Genomic DNA, 23,542 nt, shown 5'->3' with positions numbered 1-23,542 from the left:
CCCTGATCGATGGTTTGTTTGCGTCATCACCATGAGTGTGTAAAATAGAATATTGGCTTGGTCCTAGAGGCATATGCTGCTCAATAGAAGGTCCTGGTACTCCGCAAACGCCATTACATGAAAATTCCCTTCCCGGTTCAAGAACGAAAAGCTCATAACCCTCGTCACACAAGCCGCCTGTCTAGTCACAATCTATCGATTGTTGATCTCTCTAATGTATGATAGGAGCTTCCGCTCAAACATCTCGCAACGAATAGGCATCTCCAGCTGGTAAAAGGGGTTCTTCATGACGTAGTCGCTGTAGAGATCGTATATCCTTCGTAGTATCACATCAATGTTGGTTTGCGTTGTGTCGGTGAAGAGCAGGAACTTGGTGCCCGTCATGGTAGTGAAACACTGCAACCTGAAGTTCTCCGTCTCCATGACTTCGAGCCCTGACGGCGGCTCCGGGCGGCTGGGAATTCCTCCCGCTGCTGCTGTAGCAGCTGCGGCTGCTGCCTGCTGGTTCTTCAGGGGGTGAAGCCTGGCGGTGATGGCATGGATGCTGTAGCCATGTCAGCTTCATTGGGGTAGATGGATGTTGCCTGGCCCTGCTCACCCGTGGAAGGTGCCTGCAAGCACAAGATAGTCATTTGTGCTTAGCTGGTTGAGGCCGCCATCGTGGAAGGTTCGGTTGTAAATCAAACCGCCTGCTTTGTTGATGACGATGAGCGCGAATACGGTCCTGTGTCTAGGTCAGTCAACTCCTCCAGGACACGACGCGGGACGGCACGTACATGACTATCGGTCCGATCAGCTCACAGCTGGCGACTCTTCTGATGAAATGAGGTTTCTGATCTGGCCTCTTCTCATCGATGTTGATCTATCTCACTTTTCGCCAATCCCGTGGTCAACTCGACACCTCAGTTGGCCTCTGCTAAGGTGGCTACTGCCACACAGCGGCCACCCACTACAGCCACACCCAAGAATTGGCATTCACCCCTGCGGCCGCGGCTGCACTAGCCCCGAAGGCCGGTGGACCAAACCGAAAGCAAGCAACACACATGGAGCACTACTCCGACTACCTGCCAGTGGAGTCATTCTTAACTCTCATCAAGCCTTCAGCCTCACGCAATCACACTACACGCTATAGCCAATGCTTCCGCGCCGACGTTTCTGATTCTACGACATACTAATTTCGAACGTTTATCCCGTCACCGCCCGCAGCATTGCCCACTATACGCGTCTCTTCCCGCCTGTGGTCGCGATCGACGATTAAGCCAAACACCACCATCCTCACGATACGCCCAACATGTCCCATCACGCACCCACGTCGCGCCCGAAGCCTCCGCCGCCCGGCAGCGAGGAAGCGTCGAGCGTTCTGAACCTCGGCGAATTCCAACACGTGGACACTCTCACGCTGTCAGAAGCTTCCCTTGTCATCAATGCGCTGGTTGCCAAGCGGAAGATGGATCGCAAGAACATCAACGAGACCGAGTGAGCAATGCGCCTGCCGTTCAGCACGGCCTTTCCGTCCATCGAAACACCGAATTGGGCCTTGAGATAATGCAATCACTAATGCGCTTGCCAGGATGCTGACCCAGACTTTGAACTACCTCGATGCCTTTTCCCGTTTCCGTCAAAAGGAGAACGTGGAAGCCGTTGAGCGACTGCTGAGCGCCCACAAGCAGCTGGCCAAATTTGAGCGGGCGCAAATAGGTACGCAAAATGTCCCGTCATCGTGCGCCATGGACAGCCTCCCGACTTACCATTCTTGCAGGCTCGCTGTGCTGCGAAACCGCCGAGGAGGCCAAGACCCTTATCCCGTCCCTCCAGGACAAGATCAGCGATGACGACCTGCAAATACTCCTCGACGAGATTAGCAAGCTACAGAGCAGATGACGCACTAGTAGCGACCGCACTACCAATCCCGGATTGCTGTGGCCTTGGAGCAATGAATGGCCCGGCCAGTAAGGCACGCGACTCGGGACTAGACACTTTGTCTGCTTCGCCCTGGTAGAGACGTCCAGAGACACGGACGCGAGAGAGGAGAGGAAGATGATCAAATGGCGGGGAAAGAATAAATGAAATTGGGACAGGACCAGGAATTTTTTTCGCATAAGAAAACCATGCTGCATTTGTTTTGGCGTAAACTGGAGGGGACCAGATTGTTTCAGTACGTACGTGTCGAATACCTAAATACCCTACGATTTGACCAGTCATGAGCACACGCGCGCATTCGCCTTGCTGGATGCCACGAGCTATGTTTACTCTCGCGCAGTATGCGCAGGCGACGATGAAAAGGTACGCGTTTTACGACTAGAGACGATCGATTATTAGTAGGCCTACTTAAGGACCCTGCGAGGCTGGTCTCCTGGCTAGCTTAGTTCCCAAACTGATTCCTCAAACTTCATCTGCGAATTGACTCTGACAAAAACCGGCCCGCCCAGGCGAGTGAGTAAGAAAAGCAATTCCTGGGTATCGTTAACGCCGGCAAAATTCCAAACCATGCTTACCCCTGACAGGCCGTCAACGTCGTTAGCCCCCGTCTTAGTGATGGGCGTCCTCGTGCCTTTGCTCAGGCAGTTGACTCCCACTCTTTCCAGCTGTTCACGTACGTCTTGCGAGATCGCTCCTCCTTTGTAGCATTCAACGTACCCGTAAGGTAGCTGGGCGTAGTCTCAGCAACCGGATACAGGTTTGTTGCGTTGGGACGGTAGGGCTTGTATTTCTGGATACCACTGCGGCTGCTGTGGATCTCGACGACCTTGGGGAGTCCCGGAGAAGCCAACTCGGCAATGGCTGCCTGCTGCGGGGGGCCTTGGAGCTCAGGGGTTGCTGTGCCCAGACGAGACACGAAGTCAGGGCTGGCGGTAACGGATCTAGCAACAACCGCAGACGCTGGAGGTGCAGGAGCTGGGAGAGAGGCAGTCTCACGAGACATGGGGCTGACGGGGTGATTCATCATTCTGCTGTTGGAGCTCATGTCGCTGACCCGGTTGAAACGACTCTGGGGCTCTTCGTATCGTCCTGCGAGGTGTCAGTCAAGGAACTTGAACGTCATCAATATCAAAAACCTACCTCCGAAAGATGCAAAGACGTCCTCAGGCCTGGTCGCATCACTGGTCTCGTTCGCGTGGCTTCCTTGATGGGGTCCATCAGGCTGTGAGGGGCTGGCCGGCTCGGTATGACCATCCTCCTCGGTAGCACCGCCGCCCTCGATTCCATGCTTGTCGAGGGAGTCGATGGAATCCTTATTTCTCAGCTTCCTTCTCTGCTTGCCGCACATGAAGTAGAGAACGATAACGATCAGCACGATTGCAGCAGCACCAGCAATGATACCACCCTTGGCAGCAGCTGATAGCTGGGAATTCGACTCTTTGGTTGCAAGTGCGGTAGCTGAAATGACTGGGACAGAGGCCTGAGTGGCGGTGATGCTGGGATTCGCGGTGACGATTGTGGGTGAAGGCAGAGTCAGGCTGTCAGAGAAGTAACCACCTCCAGTAGTTGGCTGGATATTGAAATAGGTAGTGACGCCGACTTGCTTCTCGGGCAGGGTCTTCGCTGGAATGATGGGGGTCGACGAGGCCAAGACGGGCGGGGCGACAGCTGCGATGGTCGTCGTCTTCTTGTCGGTGACTTCACCACTGCGCGTGCAGACTTTGCTGCCGCAAGGGCTGGAGGTGCAGCAACCCTTGAAACCGCCAGGGCATTCAAAGAGATCCTCCCCGGCCAGGCAGGCGTTGCGCACGTCGCGTGCCTTTTGCTGGGCCTGAGGCGGCGAAGTGAGGGCAAGCCGCATGTTGGTTGCTGCTGTTCTTGTGAATGGAGGTGAGCGAATAGTTACAAGTAACGAGAAGAAATTGATGTTGGTAAAAGTATGAGAACACCTCGTGCCACCATCACAGAGCGACGGTAGCGAAGTGGAAATGGGTGAAGTGGTGATGGATCCAAGTTACCTGGGCCAAAAGAGTGCCGATCGGGTTGCCAACGTGTTGGAAAAAGCCGCCCAGGCGTGATTCAACAGCGCCTGGAGGCCGCTTAGCTGGATTTTTTTTCAGGTGGGTAGCAAAATGGAAGGGGTCAGGCGCGCAGAAGGGGAGGATTGAACGGCGGTAGGTTGGTGTCGTCACCCAGGTATGAAAGGAAGGCACGATGGGATAGTGTCACTTGCCCCTTACCTACCTTCCCTGACTGAAGGAGTCCTTGTCCAGCTTGTGCTTCTTATCGTCCTAGGTAGGAACTGTCCACCCTCGGCCGCGATTTGACAATCACATCAGACCCGATTGATCATTCGCCGCCTCGTATATTCACTTGTTCACCTCGAGTATTCACTGGCCATGCCTCTGCTTCCTCATCGCCTCCATTTGGGGAACCTGTGCCAAGATAGGACGGATCATTGGGTCAACACTGCAAGAATCACACTGTGGTTTTCGTCCCGTCTATAGCGGTTTGAACGCTGGATTTCATGCTCATGGCGTTGACGTTGACGATGTTGGCCCTCTCACTTGGCCGTGTTCAGAGTAAGAAATATGTTTGTTGCCGGATCAATGCTTTTGTGGTTGACGAGGTCAACTCGCTACAACATTCAACGACGTAAGGGCGGTAGTCGTGGACGGAAACAGACTGTAGGACAAACTTGGAGGCTAAATGCACCACGCCCGTTGCGTCCTCTACGTCTCGAGATACCTGAGACACTGTCCGAAGCCACGAAGTTTGCCAGCATCTGGACCCCGTTGTCTTCGCCGGCCTTAGATGTGAGTCAGGCGATCTCAAGTTGTTAGCCAACTGCAACGCTGCGGGAACTGAGACATTCAATGATCAAAGATGATAACCACCAAACTCCTTCTATTGATGCCACCCAGCTATGGGAACCTCTTGGACGCCGTCCGCACACCGAGTCGCCGCACTGCCGTATGCGTGCGAGTACTGAACAACATTAATAACTTTTGGTTTCTCTTTTGCTCCGCAAACCCTTTCGCATTCAACCTCGCCTAGAGCTTCTCCAACAAGAGCTTGCTGCCGAGATTACCGACAGGCCTGTCACCACCTTTCTTGCCCTTCTTTGCTCCCTTCTCGCTCTTCTCGGCCTCCTTCTGGGCCCTGGCCTCCCGGTCCGCCTTTTGCTCCGCAGACTCCTCCGTTGCGGCCCTCTGGAGGTCCTTCTTGTGGGCCTTCAGCATCTTCTTCAACTCGGAGGCGTGGCTGAAGTCCTCGGCCTCAAGCATGTTGAGAACAACAAAGGAACTCGGCCCCGTGGCCCAATCAAGAATGCAATCCTTGATCACCGGGTATAAGATATCGGAAAACTTCAATGGTGGATCAATAGCCTCGACTTTACCGGTCTCTTTGTTGAACTTGCCACCAGCGATCAAAGTCTTGATCAGACGACCTCCAAATGGTGTGCGGGAGACATGGACCGGGGTAACAATGCCATCCTCCTCCATGGGCTCCGCGCTGGGATCACCCGCGGCAACAGCCGCAACAGCCTCGAGGGCCTTCGTCTTATCGCCCTCGGCAGATAGCAGTACGTCAGCAACAAGTTGGCAACCAAAGGGGTCTGCAACTAATGTCTGTGCTGAGGACACCACGGCCTCAATGAGAGCCGGAGAAATGGCAACCACCAACTCCTTTCTCCTCATATCGGCATCCTTCTTACTGGTGGTCTGGCGAATCTCGTGCACCTCCTTCAGAATTGCAAGATCCTCGTTCATGCTAGCAGGGAAGATTGCTCTGGACTGGCCCTCAAGCAGATACAAGAGCGTCGCCCTAGCAAAGGGGTTTGTCGTGGAAACGATGATGTTTTCCGTCGCTCTGTCCTTGTCATCGCCAATCAGCTCAGGAAAGATAGCCTTCTGTGTCATTTTCGTGTCATCGATAACATCGAAGGCAGTCAGAATCACGATGTGAGCAAAGGGGTCACCCGACATAAGGACAAAGTTATCCTTGAAAGCCTTCAGTAGGTTCCTACGGTCCTTGGATGAGCCGTGGGCCAAGAGAAGAGCCACCAGTCTAGATCCCGAGCGAGTAAATGCCATGTTTTTCAACAGGTCACCAGTCTCGTCGTCCTTGATCATCTCGAGGAACATGGTAAAATCATCGGTGCCGGGCTTGATGTTCAGGAAGTATTGCAGCATAGCGTCGTGCAGCATAGTGAAGCCCGTCATCTTCTTCTGCACCAAAGAGTTGATCATGTCGTGGAGACTTTTCAAGATGGGACCGCGCTTGCTAGATTTCTCCTCGAGAATCTCGGACAGATCAGATGTCGGCTTCTCATCCTTATTGCGCTCCAGCAAAGCGAATTCTGGGCCGTACCATTCTCTCAGGATGATGGCCTTCTGCTCCTTCGTAGCGATTTGACGGTAGATGTCGTCCAGGATCCAAGAGGCCTCAGGGTGATTGATCAGCTTCCGCACCTTGCCGTAAAACTCTGGAACGATAATCTCCTTGATCTCAGCGTCGGCCTGCACGATCAGCTTGGCGATAAGGAACTTGGCGTATCTGCTCTCGGCGAGCTGGGCGTACGTTCCCTGTAGCTCCTTCGTGATCTGTTTCCTTTGCGCGGCTGTCGCGTACTTGATCGCAGTCTGAACAGCACGGGTCGCGTCGTGCTTCAAGACAAACTCTTTAATCCGTCCAGTGATGATGCTGAAGAGCTCATCGACGAGTTGCTTCCTCTCCTCAGAGGGCACGTGGGACTTCCTCCTCAATCGCTCCCAAATCTTCTTGGTTCGTTGTACTTCATCGGCCAGGGGCTTCGCGGCCTTGCGCTCAAGGGCGAGTTTCTTCTGGATGGCATGGGACTCCTTCGAAGTTTGTCCTGTGTGATGTTTGTAAGTACAAGTCGCAATCGCAGAGGTCCCGACTTATGTGGCCTACCTTTCTCAAACTGCTTGCTCTTGTCGAAGTTGGCGCCTTCCTTCTTGCTATTCGCCTGAGCCTGCTTCGCCCTCTCGCGGGGGTTGAGCTTGACTCCGCCATCGTCAGAGTCTGAAGACTCTGCAGCATCCTCCATCTCGTCGTCCTCGGGGGTCTCAACGGGCGCAGCCTTCTTCTCGAACTTGGTCTTTTTCGATTTGCTGTCAGAGGCGCCCTTGGAAGCGGGAGCAGTCTTGCGCTTGCTGCCTGCCTTGACACCGTTGGCAGCCATTGTGTTGTGCGAGTGTTGTGCTGGGAACAGAAGCAATCGCAAAGTATGAGCTCTCTGTCTCGGAAAACAATGGGACGGATGGGCTGGCGGATGGTGCTTACAGCGCCCATCAAAGTGCTGGAAATCTGAAATTTTTATTTGAATTGCCGGGCGGTCAGCACTGCGCTAAGCTCAAGTCAATCATCAACCCCACTACCATGCATGTACGTACCTCCACTAAGAAAGCAGCTTCGTGCTACTACTAACTGTTATCGTACCTCTCAAAGACGTAACATTGCCAACTGTGCGCCAGGTCACCTCGATCCCTCCCCAGAAACATCCATAGACTGATCCTTGGTTGCAGCATAAATCATGGGTCGCGAAGAGCAGGTCGAAGAGCGCGAGGTGCTCGATTCCATCTTTCCAGATGAGATCACAGGTTCGATTACCCCACCATTGAGCATGGCACATTCGCCGCACATGTCGCTAAACCTAGGTGCCAGATGTCTCGGAGACCGAATACAGAATATCAATCGCCCTTGATGTCCTCGGCGACGAAGAGCCGCCCACCATGCTCTTGCAGGTGCGATATCCAGAAGCCTACCCCGATGAGGCGCCGATGCTCGACCTGCAGTCCACTCCCAACGCAGCCCCGCACGAGTGGTTCAACGTCTCACAAGACAAGGAGCGCCTTCTCCGAGGACTGGAAGAGACGATACAGGAGAACCTCGGCATGGCAATGGTCTTTACCCTAGTCACGACCTTGAAGGAAGCTGCCGAGAACCTCGTCGAGGAGCGCAAGCAGGCCAAGGACAAGGAGCACGAAGAGGCTGTCCTCGCCGCCGAGCGCGAGGAAAACAAGAAGTTCCAGGGCACCCCAGTGACGCCTGAGACCTTCCTCAAGTGGCGTGCCGATTTCATCAAGGAGATGGAGGAACTACGGCAGAAGGAAGATGAGGAGCGTCTCGCGGAGCTGAAGAAGGCCAAGGTCAAGGAGCCAGTGAAGCTGACAGGGAAGCAGCTTTGGGAGCGTGGTCTGGCCGGCAAGGTTGATGACGATGACGATGAGGGCGGTTTGATTGAGAGTGTCGAAAAGCTCAAGGTGGAAGCTGCGTGAGGGGGCACGTCTGTTCCTACAGATGGGGGGAGGGTGCATTACACTGGCGTTTTGGGTTCATAGTGTGGGATCTAAGGAGGACTGAAGCGGTTCGGGTAGTAGACCTCATCTATGTGCCTCATTGAAGATTTTTCTCTAGAAAAGGAGTAGACACGATCCTATCAATGTCATTTTCGTTGCCAGACTCCAAACGCCGCACTTTGATATCCCTCGTTCCCCAGGTATCTATCTAATCATTGACTTCTGTGTAGAGCGACGTTTTCGTAGTTTACTCTTCCATAGCCTCATCGCCATCGCTGACAGCATCCTCCCAACCGTCATCATCTTCCTCGTCTGCCGGGGGGTCGCCTAGCTCCTTGTTGATTGCGGCGAACAACTCTTTGGCGTGTTCACCCAGACGCTCATCCTCATAATCCTGAGCGGCGTACAGGTTCATGCAACGCATCAGCCAGCGACGCGAGGTGCTCCATGTGACTTTCCATTCCTCCTCGTCCTTGCTCTCCAGCTTCTTTTCTCTCTGCTTCTCGCCGAAGATAAAGAGTGCCCAGCCGCCAAGGTACCAGGCCTCGACACTTTGATCGTCGTCACCGACGAGCCTCTCCAGCACATCAATGGCTTCCTGTTCCATTTCCACCTCGAGTAGCAAACGCACCAAACTAATGCGCGTGGAGAAGTCGGGCACGTTGGGGTCCAGGGGGTGCAAGTCAGTCCACAGCTCCAGACTCCGCTTCAGAGCCTCCTTCGCTTCGTCCGTTTTTTCCTGGGATATCCGCACATTGGCAACAGTCTGCCATGTTTCCGCCAGATCGGGTGCCACCAACAGCGCCTCTGTGACGAGCGCTTCGCACTTCTGCTCCGCATCGGCCTCCCATGATAAATCCGTCATGTACACTTCAGCAACGGCACATAGTGTTCCGCCCAGCTTCTTCTTCTTCTCCTCGAGCTGCGCCTCCTGTTCCTCGTTGCGCTTCGGTAGGTCCACCAACGTCTGAATCTGGCCCCTGAGCGACGATGCTCCACGCTCGAACCACTTCACGCTGTCCTGGCCGCCGTCTTCGCTGAGTTGCGCCAGCCAGAGAAACTTCTCGGGTCCGCCGCCTATGCGCTCATCCAGAGAACCGTCTTGATCGAGCTCAACGGCCTTTATGAAATAGGCTCTCGCATCGTCAATCTCGCCCATCTCAATGCTGATCTGTCCCAGAAGATTGATGGCCGCCAGCTCATAGTCTCCACCCGAGCCGGTGCCATCGAGCGCTTTCTTTCCAGCCGCGACTGCTTTCTCAAGATCGCCTTCTTGGAGCTTTGCGACTGCCTCGGCGAGGAGTAGTCCGGGGTTGACAGGCTTCTTTTCGATTCTCTTCTTCGACTTTTTGTTTGGGCGAGTTGGCGCCATTTTTTGGTATTGTTGTTCTCTTGGACCGAGTCAATGAAATTGAAGGAGGGGATACGACGTGTTCAAGTGTCTAGGATCAAAGAAAGAAATCGTGTGAATGATGGATGAGAAGTGAGTTGAGCGAGCATGCATTGGGGCTGGTGGTGGGTTCCAACTGGGCCTGTCGAAAAATTCTTATCACACAATCTTATCGATAGCAAGTGGGATGGCAAGCTAAGTAAGTAACCAACCATGCTACACCGAAGCTTCACCGGTGACCGACGTTGACATTATTACCTCATCTCAAATGAAATACTTTTGTTCACAGAGTTCTGGCCAGCAGAAATCACCGAAAGCCGCGGCTTCACTTCCTGGATTTTCAGATCAAGACATGGGTCAGACAGCTTATTCAGCTGGTAGATGCTAATTGCAGGGTGTTCGCGTTAGCAACTATGAGGGTTCTGAAAAGTGCACACCCATCCGATACATCCTTGCCATGCGACACGCCCTGCTCCCATGACCGTTCAAGATTGAGTTGCCCAGGACACAAGCGATTATTGAGCTATTTCATTGGGACTATTGACCTTCGCAAGGAAGCCTAATGACTAGATACAGTTCTCACCTAAGCCCTCCCAAGTTGTCTGAGAAATATTTCAAGCACAACATCCGCCCGCCCAATACATACCAGCCTGGTCCAGATTTTTATGACGCCGTCGCTTGAAATCATGTAAACCGGACTCCTTTCCCAACCCACATTCATTTTGCTCAGTAACCAGCGGTTTGCAGTATTCCGCCGGTGTGGATCTATATATCGTGTGTACTAACTGAGTGATCCCTGTGTTGAAGAAAATAATTAAAGAACTAAAGCAAGAAATGCACAGTGGAGTGAGATGTACTGCTAACGAGCCCGTCCTTCCGCTGATGAGCTCCGGCTCGAAGGGCCTCGTTCATCGACGAGCTCTGCCGAGGTGCCGAGGAGATCGACCTGCTGGTCCAACCCAGGGTCCACTCGACTGATGCTGTGTTGTGCAACCACACCGTAACTTGTTGGTCGCTCCGTGCTTGGCGTTCTACGAATATTGAATTCTTCCATGGATGATCCGTTGGATGAAAGACGTTTCTGGTGAGAATTTGAACGCTCAAAAGGAAGACGACCGGGGTTTGGAGATGAGGCTAAGCTGCCCGGCGTATGCATCTTGCCATCAGACGGACCTGATAGAGGCCCCGTGGGTGACGTTGGCGGGATCAGGTTGAACGATGGCGTGGGTGAGTGTCCACGGAGCACGGCCGAATCCCTTTTCGAGCTTTTTCTTGGAATTTCAGGAATGTCTGATTCCGTTGACTGGCGCCTGTGTTTCTGAGACGCCTGTCGGCTTGCCTTGGACGCCACTCGACTTGGGAGCTTGAAACTGCCCGAACTCGCGATCCCGGGAAGCATAGGCGGTGCGTCAGAAACCTTCGGAATGCTAACCGTCTCGATTTCCGAGTCCGATGACACAACTGAAACCCCATCATCGTTGAGTAGGTTGTCCGAATTTTCGGCATTCTCCACGTTATCGGCATGCTTCTGAGTCGCCTTGTTCTTGGGTTCGTCGTCATCTGACTCGATCGGCCCGTTCCTGAGGACGCCCATGGCCACAGGTATACCTTCCGGCGGAGGTTCAGCCTCGTACTCTGCATCGGCTGCTGCGCGCATAGCAGGTGGCATCCTTGAGCTACGTACGACCTCAAAACCTTTGCCCTTCTCCTTGGTTTTGCCTCCAAAGAAATTGCGGAACCACCCAGCAGCCGAGGACATCGGACCAGTAGGGTCGGCTGGACCGGTTCCAAGCTTGCGGCCCACCCCTTCCGAATTCAGCGCCGGGCCTCTGACGCCGTAGTAAAAGTCGACCTCCCTCGTCGAATAGTCTGCCCTCGGCGTCAAGTTAATAGCCTGAGGGGCCGGTGTAGGTCCTCTTGAAAGCTGGGCCTCAAGATCCGCAGTCGCATCCCCTAGATGTGTGCCTGCTTGGCTATACCGACGCGACTCAGCCACTGAATGCCGGTTCAGCGAGGTGGATGAGCCATTGAGTGTATCTCCGCGACGTCGCGGAGGCCGGTAATAAGGGTCAGCGGATTCCACCGTCACGGCAGCTGGTGGCCGGGTTGCAGCAGCAGGTGACGGTAAAAATGAGAAGGTGCTGACTTCACCCGGAGTTGTCGGAGTAAAATTGCTGCCACTGTCGAAGTTCCGAACCTGTCCGGTGTAGGGATCGATGCTGTCAAGGGCGGAAGAGCTGCGGTGCTGGCTTCTGAGTAGAAATCCACTGCCTGCCGACTCACTCCTTAGCCTACCCCCACGCATCACATAGCCAGTCTTCGACGCTTCGTCTGCGTCAAGCATGCCGGTAGTTGACAGTTGACTTGCTCGGGAAGGCCCATTGTTTCGTCGAGAAGTGCGCCGCTGCAACTGCCGCATACCGAAAATCTTGGATAAGCCGCCTCGCTGTAAACCCCGGGTATCATCACCGCCAGCACCAAGAAGTCGTGCGGTGACTTCGATAATTGTCTGGAGGGCGTTGAGCATAAATCCTAGAACCAAAACACACGCGTGGATGAGCAAGATGGTGTACCCAATCCACCCCTTTGGCCCTTCTGTCACCCCCATTTGAGGAACGAACGCTACCATCAGCATAACGGTAGCGAAACGAAGAACGGAGAAAAGGGTGTGGTATGCATTCATCGATGTTGGAGATTGGAAAGGACGAAATGCGTGGAGGGTCAAAATGTAGATGACCTCGCATATAGCAAGAATGACGATCTGCGCAATGCCGACTGGCTGCACAGCCCCGATAGTGATGCCACGAATGAACGTCAGAATAACCGGTATCAGTGCAAATGCCGCAGCTTCGTCTGAGTATGTGTTGTAGAGAGGTCCGTAAAGGAGTACCGTAGGCAGATCGTCAAACAGAACTGCTCTCGGCCGGGTCTTGAAAATCAAGTACAGCAGCCACGCGGCGAAGCAGATCAAGATGATTAAAGTGATGACAGCCAACGCAACGGCAAATTCTTGGGACTGGCCGGCGACAACGAGCTGGAACGTCGAGAGGGCGACAATTGGTAGTAGCAGGTAGTTGAATACGACCCGGACGATATTGCCGACTGAGAACGGAATGTTCTTGGCGCGGAGATCCTCCTCGGGAGTGTTGCTGATAAGTCGAAATACCCAACGGAAGAAGAAGCCAAGCTGAATCAGAACAAAAAGGGCTCCTACAATGACGCATACCCAAACCATTGTACCGGCCCAGATGTCCTCGACATCGGACATACCAATCATTTGTGCATATCGGTGAAGTCCATATGTGGCATTCGTCACATAGATACCATCCTGGATCGCCTGCCAGCCTGGCGATTTGCTCACGAAACTTTCGTTGAACATCAGTGCCGACCAGCCTACCTGGCTTACAACTGGCTGGTAGAATCCGGGATAGTTAATAGACAAGCCACCAGTAAGCGCAACAAACTGAATGTACTGAAGACAATCCCCGAAACCCGGTGTCACCAAGCGCAACAAATCCTCGTCTCGGCCGTAGTTTGTCGTCCAGTGGAAAATATCTGTCGAGCCCCAGGGGCTAAAGACGGATGCGAACATGGTTGCAAACCCGACGAAGAGGAGAACGACGAGTGGCAGGTAGCGCAAAAGTGCTGAAAGGCTGCCTAGATCAGGGGTTACGATTGCCGATACGCAGCTGATCTGCGTGGCGGCTGTGTTGCCGTACAGGACTAGAAACGTCGAAGCGAACGACGAAAAGGCGTAAGAAGAGTTAAAGTCCTGAGTCAGGTTTACCGACGGCAAGTTACCCCACGGGCTCTCGCTGATGTCTAGTTAGCTTGGTTGGAAATTGACATACACGAAGGCAGCTTACACAGTCTTAAAGACAGGGGCCAGGGGGCAGGACCCGTTGACAAGACTGTCGTTACAGAACGCGCTTCTGTTGTAGAATGGCTGATAGCTTAACACGTTTACCCTGGTCTGAAGAGTCGTGAGATTTTTTTCGTCGGGTCTTTCAAGTATTTTGCCAAATGTACTTGAGGGGTCATTCCACGAGGGGTCATTTGGACTAGGGACTGTGTCGTTAGTCTTGACAGTATACGAGCCTGTGACATTTCCCCAGACAATTATTTGAAGATTGTGCGCGGGATCTTGGTTGTCGAACCGAGCGTCAACATAGAGGGCGTTCCATTGCAGATTAGGGACGCCAGTCTCGGTCTCGGCCTGTGTGTAGGAGCTGTCAAGACAGTTGTCGAAAGGGATCAAGACGGCGGCGGCTGGTTGAATAAGTAGGCAGGCAAAAGTGATGAGAAGCATGCCAAGAATGCTAGAGGCGGCGCTGGGGAAGCTTGAGTGCGGCGGTCGTGGCCGTGGTCGCCGACGGCCCGAGTCCATGGCGGAAAGGGATGGAAGATATCGGTGTTCTCGGGAAAACGAGCGAGCAGTCTGATTCGAGGTCGGCAGCGGACGTGAAGATGTCATAGCCTGGAGTGGTAGCGAAGGGGCGAGTTTTCCGTGTCCATAGCAAGGAGAGGCTTCATGTCTTGGTGCACGAGGAGCGTCTGGCTGGTGTTGTGGAGGGGCTTTGCGATGGGTTCGCATGTTTCGAACCAGCTTATGAAGTCGCAATGGACGAGTGTTGTTGACGCTGAAGCCGGATGGGACAGAATGGACGACAGGCACACACAGGAAAGAAGAGAAGAGAAACACAAGATTGTGTTCTAGAATCTCGGCATCTTGGGGCCCCGCTGTAGTCGCCTCGCCTCGCCTGGCCTCCAGTCTTGTAGGTATGTTCGGTTCGTTCGCTCGACGCAGTTGAGCTTTGGGATCGACCGTACTGTTCGGTTCGCAGAGTTGACAATTCTGGATGGATGGAGAAGTCGTTTAGATGGGGTGTCGGAGAAACAGCGTAAGGTGAGAGAAGAGGAATCCGAGGAGGGGCGAGCGAGAGAGAAACGGCAGACGGGTGTGTGAGAGTGTCTGACTGAGTAAAGCGAGGTGTGGTGGTGGTGGTGCAGACGCAAGCACAGCCAGGAAAGATTGGACGGGATGATGTTGCGCGGGTACGAATAGGTAAGGTACCTTAGGTTAGGTAGGTGGGTGGGCGAGATGCAAGGAAGGCAGACGGGCAAAAGATGGGTAAAGGTAGGGGAATGGGAAGACAGCAGCTAAGGTAGGTAACAAAAAGTATCCCCATGCCCATCCCCTGCCAATGCCAATGCCAACGCCAATGCCAGGGTGCCGTGTGCTGTGCTGCCAGGCGTGTGTTGTGCTGTGCACCGCAGCACCAGCTAACGTAAGGTAAGGTAAGGTACCTACGAACACCTAGCGAGTAGCGGATCGTTGGCCCAGAAAGTTGCGTCGCGGAAACGAAACCACTCCAAGGCCCCCCCAGTGGCTGAGCATCCCATCCCGTCCACACCAGTCTGGTCTCTTTGGATCCCTCGTCCCTTGTCAAGTCGTCCTTCTTTGGGTCTCCGCGGCTCCCTCTTCCTCGGTGCAGACGGGAAGGACAGGGCATGGACCAGCATCCCCTCCGATACTGAGAACCGATCAGTGCGCTGGCGCGAGGCCATTGGATTGTCAGGAGGTACCTTATTCTACCTGACCTACCTACTACATAGTAAGGTAAGGTACGCCGCGATGGATGGAATCTGCTGTTGCCTGCTCACCAGCGCAGCACCGTCCTCCACTTCCTTCGCCCACGTCCTTCCCTCACTGCTCCCCGCCCCCCTGGCCAGAAAAGCCACTGGTCCAAGGGACCCCCGGCCGAGTCCAAAGTTGCCGGTTGGACGCTCGTTGGGCCCCCCCAGTCAGATATGCGGTCTCCACTCAGTAAGGCGCAGCCGAGCCCCGTCGTTGCCCGTCTGGTCCATTTCAATTCAGGTCATGTCAGGTAAGAATTCCTCAACCAGCATCAGGTCAGGCCTAGTGTTGTCGACACTTGCTCTGCGAACTAGACCCCTTCTTTTGGTCTTGTCGTTAACCTAGGTATCCGTACCTACCCACGGCCGTCTGTCAGTGCAGACTGTCCGGGGGACGGCGTAACATTGAAGAGGGCCCGACTGCTGGGGCGGGATGGACGCATGGCAAGAAGAGAAGGGGGGAAGGGGGAGAAAAGAAAAAAATGTCCATTTGCTCAAATTGGCTAAAGGTAGGTAGGTGCCTATGCCCGTCTAAAACCCCCCAGCACTGGCACTCTATGACGTGCCGCTGGGAAGCACCCGTATTCCGCATCATGCTCCAGTAAGAGGCAAGTACGCAGATTCCTATTCGTACCACTCTCGCCAGCTGGTGTGAGACCCGAAACTGAGACTCTTGTCTCTGGCTAAGATAACGCTTAATGCCATCGCAATGCGCCTGTACCGGCCGTGTCTCATATGGCAAGTACGCCAAACTCCCCCAAGTGTGCGCGGCTTTGTCCTGCCCACGCCTTAACCGGCGAACCGTCGTCTAAGTTATTCTAAAGAACCTTGATCTTGGGATACCAACTGCGCATCGCGCAGTCTCCAATTGAACGGAGATGAGGACCAGCGCGCATGGACCAGCACTTGCCGGGAACACAGCTGAGCCAGACAGTGGCAGGACAAACTATGACGACTTCAGACGAAACCCCGGCCACCACTCATCAGTCATCTTTTTTTTGTTGTCCGGTACCATGACAAAACACCGCAGCGGCAGTGACAGCAATAGCAATCAACCATGTAGCAGGTAGTAATGGCAACCGCGATAGTCCCGCATCGAGATCGCCCTGCCCCCAAGGACATGCACTTTTTTAAGACTTTTTCCAAGGCATCCGGCCACCAAGCCGCGATGGCGTCGCAAAGTGATCGACCGACCCGCGTCAATGTGTGCAAAGACCCAGAAACAGGCGCCGACATGCAACAGTATTCAATTGTGATTGCCAGATTCTCCATGTATAATACCAGCTTTGTTATACCCCTATCCGCACAGCTGGGCACCTCATCCATACGAACCCAGGCCCCGGCAACCAATGTGCTCAAACTACGTATCAAGTGCCTGGTTTACACCGATAGCATTCCACGTTGAATTACGCTTCTCGCGCAGGTATCGTTGCAACAACCATCTTACGTAGTCTGCACAGTCTCCCCGAGGACAAAAGGGCCCGTCCAGCTCCAGCCAGTGGACATATGCCGTGCCGCAGGAGACATCTCCTGTCATCATCCCACGTTGATAGCGAACTCGCTGGCTCACCCAATCACCTCACCGGCATCCGCAGCAAGAGACATACCAGAGTAGTTAAGGATCTTATTCCTAGCTGACCTTCACATCAGTAATACGAACCGCTCTCCCAGCACAACCCAATCCCAGTGTCAGCTCTCGCTCAAGTCCCTGCCTTAGCCGGCTACTTTCAGCGTCAAATGGAACTCCGCCGGCACTGCAGGGTTGCGGAAGTCTTCCCCGCGCATGCCACTCATTGCTATTCGTACGTAGTCCTAATGTCATCCCAGGATAGGACGCACGCACGCACATGATTCTTGAACCATGAACTCGATAACTAATGTACAGCCGCCCCGCCCAACAGACCTCCATCTTCCCCAATGTCGTCCCCCGTCCCCAGCGACGAATGCCGTGGGAGAGTAACATTTGATCCCTTTATCTCAGTCTAGGTGGAGAATATCACCTTAATTACAATTACAAGTATGGTCCATCCCTTTTAACCATTTCTCATGGTTGCAGTTGCCCCGCAAGCCAAATGACGAAATCGGAGCAGGGAAACCAACAGCAACAATCCATGACCGAGTCGAGTTCCATTCGCATACACGGAGCCGACTGCCGAGCGATGTTCCGTAGTCCATGGTCGCCCTGTTAAGATGTCGTTGGAAACGTCTACCCATGTCCACATATGGACTTTATTTTCTCAATTGATGATTTGATGCACTGCGTGCCCGCCAAAGGTGTGACGCCTTCTAACTCTCATGGGGGTTCCGACGACGACGCAAGATGGGCACGTCAGAAGGGACAATAAATAATAATAATAATAATAATAATAATAATAATAAAAGAATGAAAAAGCACCATGCGTTATTATCCAACACATATGCAAAGCCGTTTGTTTCTACCGGTGTCTTCCTTCCCATGGCCAGCCTCTACTCTCGAAAAGGTTGAAGTTAGTAGGAACGCCAGAGAAGAGTCCCAGGAAAATACGGATCCCACACCACCGGGCCCTCTCACATGCGCCGTTCCGGCAAGCCACATCGCCCGGCCACAGGCTTTTTTCTCCCAGAGGCTGGTTACGCGCCGCTATTAGAGAACCAGGCTCCGGAGTAATGCAGAGAAGGAGCTCTTTGGCTACTGCGCCCCTCGGCGGAATTGTCCACGCGGGTCATCATCGTAAATACGATGCGCACTCTCCAAAACCCCTACCTTCTGCCAGTCTTTAAGAAATGCGTCACGGGTCGCTAGCTTGGCTTGACCTTTACACTTGGTGGCAGTAGATGAACGGCATGCAGCAAGCCGTGGGAATACGATACGGCAACGCGGAGATGGCGTTCGAGCGTGTTACTGGGCCGATGCATGTTGCCAATCTTAGCTCCTGCTCTTCAGGCGGTGATACGTGACTCCCGCTGGGTACTGTGGTTTCACTTGCGGCTGTATATGCCCATTCACATGTGGCCACGATTCTCTGTGGAGTATCTGTGCTGTCTTGCTGAGTGCTGTCGTCCCGGCTGTTGTCGTCCTGGTCGTCCGGAGCGGGTCGGTAAACCGGTGCGCAAATATCAAATGTCAAGTGTTTTGGTGTGAGTGCCTGCACGTAGATCCTTCCTCTATATGAGTCCATTGGTCGAGTCGAACTGAATGCACCATGGTTCTCATGTCGCGTGTATTGAAATATATTTGAACAGCAGTGGGCCAAACCACCTCACGGGGAAGTATAAGAGCAGAGAAAACACAACGACGACATTGTTGAAAGACTTCAACCTACAAAAATGCATTCAACATGCGGCCAAGGGATAACCTCACAATCAGCATATAAAGTACGGTAGCTCTTATTTGGCATGCTATCTGTCTCCCCCTTATATAAGGGGACTTGCAACTCTACCAGTACGCATCGAATAATTTATTCCGTGCAGTATCTCCATCCGACGTAAGTGTTCCATGAAATCATCGTCAAACAGCCGTTCTATGTATCCCCACAAAGCCAATCGCCCAGGTCAATTTCGAGGTCGAGCTCCACTGCATACTTGTCAAACGCCCATTCAGCCACGATCTCCTGAAGTCTGTTACTTATATCATCCATTTCTGCCGGCTCTAGATCAAATGCCGGCGACTCTGGTATGTCCCTGGAGACATACAGATCCCAAGGGAAAGCTTTTGTGGCCTGTTTTCGCAGTTGGCTTAGATCGATCATGAGAGATTTCAACTGCAAGTATAACTCTTCGGAGGGTCTTTCAAAGGGCAGCAACTCAGACTTCATCCTCTTGTGAGTCTTGTTCCTTGATCTAGACCTCGATGCCAGTCTCTTCCTCAGATATCCACGCGGTGATATCTCCAACGTAGTTGTTGTCGACCCTCGGATAAGGGGCCTCCCTCTTTCCTTGAACGTCGTATCTTCGATTGGGGGTTCGAAAGCGTCTTTCTGATGGCGGAGAACCTTCATCCTTGATACAGCACTGCTAATGTCTCTCTCTGTGGGACTCAGGCTGACAGAACGGTCCAAGTCCTTGTGAATGATGCTGTGAGACCTGGGACGAAGAGCGTTCAACCTCTCAATGGCACCAGCAATGTCCCTCTCTGTTGGACTGGGGCTGTTATGCCGCAAATGCCAGGTGATCTCTGGTTCAGCATCATAATTATCATCGAAATCTCCATGAGGACTACAACCTGCAGCGGCGTGTAGGAACTCTCCGGGCTGTGAGCTTTTCAAGCTCTTGGTGGCATTGAAAGCAAGCTTGCTTTGACTAAGTCCATTTCTCTTGCGATCCCCAACGCTTGGTTGTCCTTGAGCACCTCGGGGCCGGTTACTTCGAGCAGAGCTTCGTTCTTGTCTACCGACCTCTGCACGAGCAGGTACACGAAATGGCTTGTGCAGAGGACTCGAAGAAGACGGAGGAGTTCCAAAGAAATTGTCTTGGCCACGAATCGTAGATGGATGTGGTGTTTGTGCGCGGCGCCGGTGTAAACCCAAATCCCTTGCAATATCGTCTGGAAGATCATCGAATGCGTGTCTCAGTCCGGGTCGCTGGAATTGCTCTTCATCTCCGAGAATTCGCGGCACGCCTATGTGGCTTGGGTCCTGCGGAAAACCATGTGGGGCGTCGAGCGTTCTCAACCTGGACGACTCGAAGTCATCTGTCTCATGTGCATGTTCCCTCTGCATAGCAAGTGCCTGGTGGCGTTGAGAAAGTTGACCAAGGGCATTTTCTCGGTCTTCGGGAACCAGCTTGGTCATGCTCTCCGTCTCATGCACGACATTCTCAACGTTGGGGATGTGAGTCGACTCTTTGAGGACCGGGGCAGTGGTATTGTCTTCACTCTGCTCAATGTCGGCCGAATTTTTCGAATGATCGCTATGAATCCCTCCACTTTTCTTCGCTGCTTTTTTGGCTAGAGACCACGGGTTTGGCTTCTCCCACTGGCTTTGCTCCATTCTCTGCGTACTCAGGAGCTCGGAAATGTCTGAGAGCAGCGGATTAAGAAACATTTCTCGTGTATCTTCCACCGGGCTCGCAGTGTTACTTCTTGCCATGTCGACGTCCCAACTCGACCGGAGGAAAGACTGAGTCAGCCCAGAATCACTAGAGGATTCTAGAGAATCTTGCCGTGATATCTGTGCCTCGCTGCTGTTGGTTTGAGACGTCTTCTCATTGGCCAAGGATAGAGTGTCATCCGCTAGGTGAGTGGTATATTTCAAGGCACTTCTGTCTGGATGGTCATGATAGCCGCCTGCTTTGTTGGCAAACGCGGCAGAACTTCCAACCGCAAAAGTCCTATCTGAAGGGGGACTTGCGAGCTGTCTGTTAATTACATGGCTGGCCTTCTCAGCGGGTGTGGCCTCTAGGTTGTACAGATGTCCTGATAGCCGTCTCTGAATTAGCAACCATACTTCTTTGTCATTGTGTGAGATTAATTCCATACCACCCTGGCGAGAGCTTGATGACTCAACTACAACATTTTGCTTGGGTATGTCCGCCTGACCATCGCAGTTCTGATACAAATCCTGGCACATGTCTTCGAACAACTCCAAAAGCTTCGGCTCGTTCGCAAAGAGAGCCTCGTCTTTGTTCCTGGCCACGTTCGGGTCGTAGCTGCCAAGTATACACTCAATGTTGAGTCTGATGAATGGAGTCTTGAGGTTCTCTGATGAAGCCCCGACATGTTTGCGTAAATGCTGTTTGTATATCCCAACGAGCTTCTTCATGGTACCTCTGGCGGTTGTCATGGGACGAGCATCAACCGAGATGAAGTATCCTTTTCCCGCTATCGCAGCTGGTTTCGCGCCGGGCTTCGGCATGAAAGCCTCAAGGCGGAGAATAGAGGCCGGAGTGTCTGGCCTGCTCCGCGTCGCCCCGCCCTCCAAGGTGTTGCCACTATATGTCTTCTAGACACATTGAGAAACGAGCTCGTTGCCGAAGACTTGGAGAACTGCTTCCCTGACGTCGGCCCCAGCAGTGGAAGCATAAGACCAAGAGAGTTTGTGGTTGCTTTGAATCTTCAACGAGAGTCTGATCCGAGGTCTTGTCAGAGCATACGTGAAAAGCAATTCTTTGATCTGGTTGTGGGCTCTCTTGCTTTCCTTGATAGCCTGCTGCCGCCGAACAGGAAATCCGGAAAAGATATCGGAGGCGTCGACTGTCGTTCCAACGGGACCGGCAACGGGCTTCTGGGCCAAGATTCCTCCCCCATTAGGATTGAGCGTGAGAAGGTTCGCAACAGGATCCTCGGCCGTCCTGGTTGTGATGGTGAGTTTCGACATGATGTTTGTGCTTGCGAGTGCGTCGCCACGGAATCCAAGCGTCTGGCCGCCCTTGAACTGAAGCTCCTCGAAAGTCCGAAGCTTGCTGGTGTGTGATCGCCGGCCAAGGGCATCGAAGTCTTCGGAATCGATACCAAGTCCATTATCTCGGACCTGGATCTTGTCGACGGCATTGGCCGAGACGGTGATTTCGATGCTAGTTGCGCCGGCGTCGATGGAGTTGTCAACGAGCTCCTTGACGAGCGATACAGGGGTCACGATGACAACGGAAGAGCCTAGACGGCGTACAGTCGTCAGAGGAAGCCGAGTAATTGGCATGGTGATCGAAAACGAAGGAGAGAGGTCTAATTGATCGAAATGGTGTACATGGACGAGAAGCTAACCCCAAGCGGGTTCGCTCTCGATTGGTATTGTGAAAGCCAGGGTTTTCGATCGCAGATCGCGCCTCTGAGATGCACGATAAGTGAAAAGATCAATTTCAGTGAAACATGGGAGTTTCTGCAGTTGGCCCAGAGAGAGGGCATTAGGAGGGAGGGGAAAGAAGAGGGAAAGGCAGGAACCATGTAAGTGAAGCAAGTCGAGTACTCTTTCCAAGAATGGAAATGGCGAATGGGCACTGCCAGCTTCAAGCCTCTGCACCTGGCACCAGCCGGGATGACCGCGGCCTGACCTTGCTTCCCATCCCGCTGGAGACGGATGCAGCTTGCAGCTCCCTTGCTGCGCATGTTTCCTCCACTTGCTGCAGGGTTCACACCTAGCAAGATCCAAGAGAGCGCCAAAGCCCCGCAGCTGTTTCTTCCCAGGCACGCAACACCTCAAACCGCATGCCCCGCATCGCAAGGTCCCGTTCCGCCTTCTCGTTCCCTCCCGCCCTGAGAGCACGCAAGGCACGCACCCGAACACCGAGCAGTCAGCCGGCCCGCCCAATTCATAAGCACACAGACGTCGGTAGCTCCCAGCTGTCATCACCCCCCCCCTTCCGCATCATCCACCCCGCCATAGAAGCTACCTTGCTTCCTTCTCTTAACCACGCAATCCGGTACATTCGACTTGAACACCACCACCAACACCACCACACCTGTCTGCATACTATACCCACGGCATCTCTTAAACTCATCTTCTCGAACACCTCCTGACCAAAATGTCCGGCATCAAGGGACCGTCCCCCCAGGAGCACGACGGCAGCGCCCTGCGCATCGGTATTGTCCACGCCCGCTGGAACCCGACCATCATCGAGCCCCTCGTTCAGGGCGCCAAGGAGAAGCTGCTCGGCTGCGGTGTCAAGGAGTCCAACATCGTCGTTCAGTCTGTCCCGGGATCCTGGGAGCTCCCCTTCGCTGTGCAGAGGTAAGCTCAAGCCCTTGCCCCTTCCCCTACCCAAGGATCCATCCCTCTTCGGTCGCATTGAGCCTGCGCGAAATGTATGCGCGAAAACATTGTCCAACCCAATAGGGCCTGCCGCTGATATGCTTCTTCCCTCAAGGCTTTTCTCCGCCTCCCAAGTCCAATCAGCCCAAGCTGGCTCCGGTTCCTCCGCCGGTGACCTTCTCGGCGCCTCAACCACAGACCTGACTTCCCTCCCCACCGAAACATCTGGCGGCCCCTTCGACGCCATCATCGCCGTCGGCGTCCTCATCAAGGGCGAGACCATGCATTTCGAGTACATCGCCGACGCTGTGTCTCACGGCCTTATGCGCGTACAGCTCGACACCGGTGTACCGGTCATCTTTGGCGTTCTCACCGTCCTGAACGACGAGCAGGCCCAGGCCCGCGCTGGTATCACCTCCGGTGGCCACAACCACGGCGAGGATTGGGGTCTTGCTGCGGTCGAATTGGGCGTCAAGCGTAAGGCTTGGACCGCGGGCAAGATTGAGTAAGTCTGGCTCTTTTTGTTGCATGCACCTCTTTGAGCGGACACTATTGTAGACGACGGATACCAGCTTAGGAAGAAGAAGAAAAAAAAAAGAGGAGGAAAA

At 53.6% G+C, this 23,542-nt stretch overlaps 9 protein-coding genes across 9 annotated transcripts; 3 read left to right on the top strand and 6 right to left on the bottom strand.

Moving 5' to 3' along the window:
* Nucleotides 1–192: 192 nt before the first annotated feature.
* On the bottom strand, nucleotides 193–778 carry COL26b_006907 (uncharacterized protein; the record flags this gene model as incomplete). The annotated part of the gene is made up of 3 exons (XM_053179718.1): nucleotides 193–544; nucleotides 599–724; nucleotides 756–778. The coding sequence occupies 3 exons, from the start codon at nucleotides 776–778 to the stop codon at nucleotides 193–195; spliced, it is 501 nt and encodes a 166-aa protein (XP_053036364.1).
* A 513-nt stretch (nucleotides 779–1,291) lies between these two features.
* Nucleotides 1,292–1,881, top strand: COL26b_006906 (uncharacterized protein; the record flags this gene model as incomplete). The annotated part of the gene is made up of 3 exons (XM_053179717.1): nucleotides 1,292–1,476; nucleotides 1,571–1,698; nucleotides 1,760–1,881. The coding sequence occupies 3 exons, from the start codon at nucleotides 1,292–1,294 to the stop codon at nucleotides 1,879–1,881; spliced, it is 435 nt and encodes a 144-aa protein (XP_053036363.1).
* A 676-nt stretch (nucleotides 1,882–2,557) lies between these two features.
* Nucleotides 2,558–3,781, bottom strand: COL26b_006905 (uncharacterized protein; the record flags this gene model as incomplete). The annotated part of the gene is made up of 2 exons (XM_053179716.1): nucleotides 2,558–3,009; nucleotides 3,061–3,781. The coding sequence occupies 2 exons, from the start codon at nucleotides 3,779–3,781 to the stop codon at nucleotides 2,558–2,560; spliced, it is 1,173 nt and encodes a 390-aa protein (XP_053036362.1).
* A 1,192-nt stretch (nucleotides 3,782–4,973) lies between these two features.
* On the bottom strand, nucleotides 4,974–7,129 carry COL26b_006904 (uncharacterized protein; the record flags this gene model as incomplete). Its single annotated transcript, XM_053179715.1, has 2 exons — nucleotides 4,974–6,799; nucleotides 6,859–7,129. 2 exons carry the CDS (start codon nucleotides 7,127–7,129, stop codon nucleotides 4,974–4,976), a joined length of 2,097 nt encoding a protein of 698 aa, XP_053036361.1.
* A 351-nt stretch (nucleotides 7,130–7,480) lies between these two features.
* On the top strand, nucleotides 7,481–8,225 carry COL26b_006903 (uncharacterized protein; the record flags this gene model as incomplete). Its single annotated transcript, XM_053179714.1, has 2 exons — nucleotides 7,481–7,547; nucleotides 7,612–8,225. 2 exons carry the CDS (start codon nucleotides 7,481–7,483, stop codon nucleotides 8,223–8,225), a joined length of 681 nt encoding a protein of 226 aa, XP_053036360.1.
* Nucleotides 8,226–8,493: 268 nt separating this feature from the next.
* Nucleotides 8,494–9,618, bottom strand: COL26b_006902 (uncharacterized protein; the record flags this gene model as incomplete). The annotated part of the gene is made up of 1 exon (XM_053179713.1): nucleotides 8,494–9,618. One exon carries the CDS (start codon nucleotides 9,616–9,618, stop codon nucleotides 8,494–8,496), a length of 1,125 nt encoding a protein of 374 aa, XP_053036359.1.
* A 1,181-nt stretch (nucleotides 9,619–10,799) lies between these two features.
* Nucleotides 10,800–13,228, bottom strand: COL26b_006901 (uncharacterized protein; the record flags this gene model as incomplete). The annotated part of the gene is made up of 3 exons (XM_053179712.1): nucleotides 10,800–10,907; nucleotides 11,069–11,589; nucleotides 12,058–13,228. 3 exons carry the CDS (start codon nucleotides 13,226–13,228, stop codon nucleotides 10,800–10,802), a joined length of 1,800 nt encoding a protein of 599 aa, XP_053036358.1.
* A 7,963-nt stretch (nucleotides 13,229–21,191) lies between these two features.
* COL26b_006900 (uncharacterized protein) lies at nucleotides 21,192–21,884 on the bottom strand (the record flags this gene model as incomplete). Its single annotated transcript, XM_053179711.1, has 1 exon — nucleotides 21,192–21,884. The coding sequence occupies one exon, from the start codon at nucleotides 21,882–21,884 to the stop codon at nucleotides 21,192–21,194; it is 693 nt and encodes a 230-aa protein (XP_053036357.1).
* Nucleotides 21,885–22,707: 823 nt separating this feature from the next.
* Nucleotides 22,708–23,443, top strand: COL26b_006899 (uncharacterized protein; the record flags this gene model as incomplete). The annotated part of the gene is made up of 2 exons (XM_053179710.1): nucleotides 22,708–22,913; nucleotides 23,050–23,443. The coding sequence occupies 2 exons, from the start codon at nucleotides 22,708–22,710 to the stop codon at nucleotides 23,441–23,443; spliced, it is 600 nt and encodes a 199-aa protein (XP_053036356.1).
* Nucleotides 23,444–23,542: the final 99 nt, after the last annotated feature.

Source organism: Colletotrichum chrysophilum (assembly GCF_026319265.1).
Source record: "Colletotrichum chrysophilum strain AFK26 chromosome Unknown scaffold_53, whole genome shotgun sequence".
NCBI classification, from domain to species: domain Eukaryota; kingdom Fungi; phylum Ascomycota; class Sordariomycetes; order Glomerellales; family Glomerellaceae; genus Colletotrichum; species Colletotrichum chrysophilum.
Note: the sequence above shows the minus strand (reverse complement) of the source record. Positions and strands in the feature narration are given on the sequence as shown.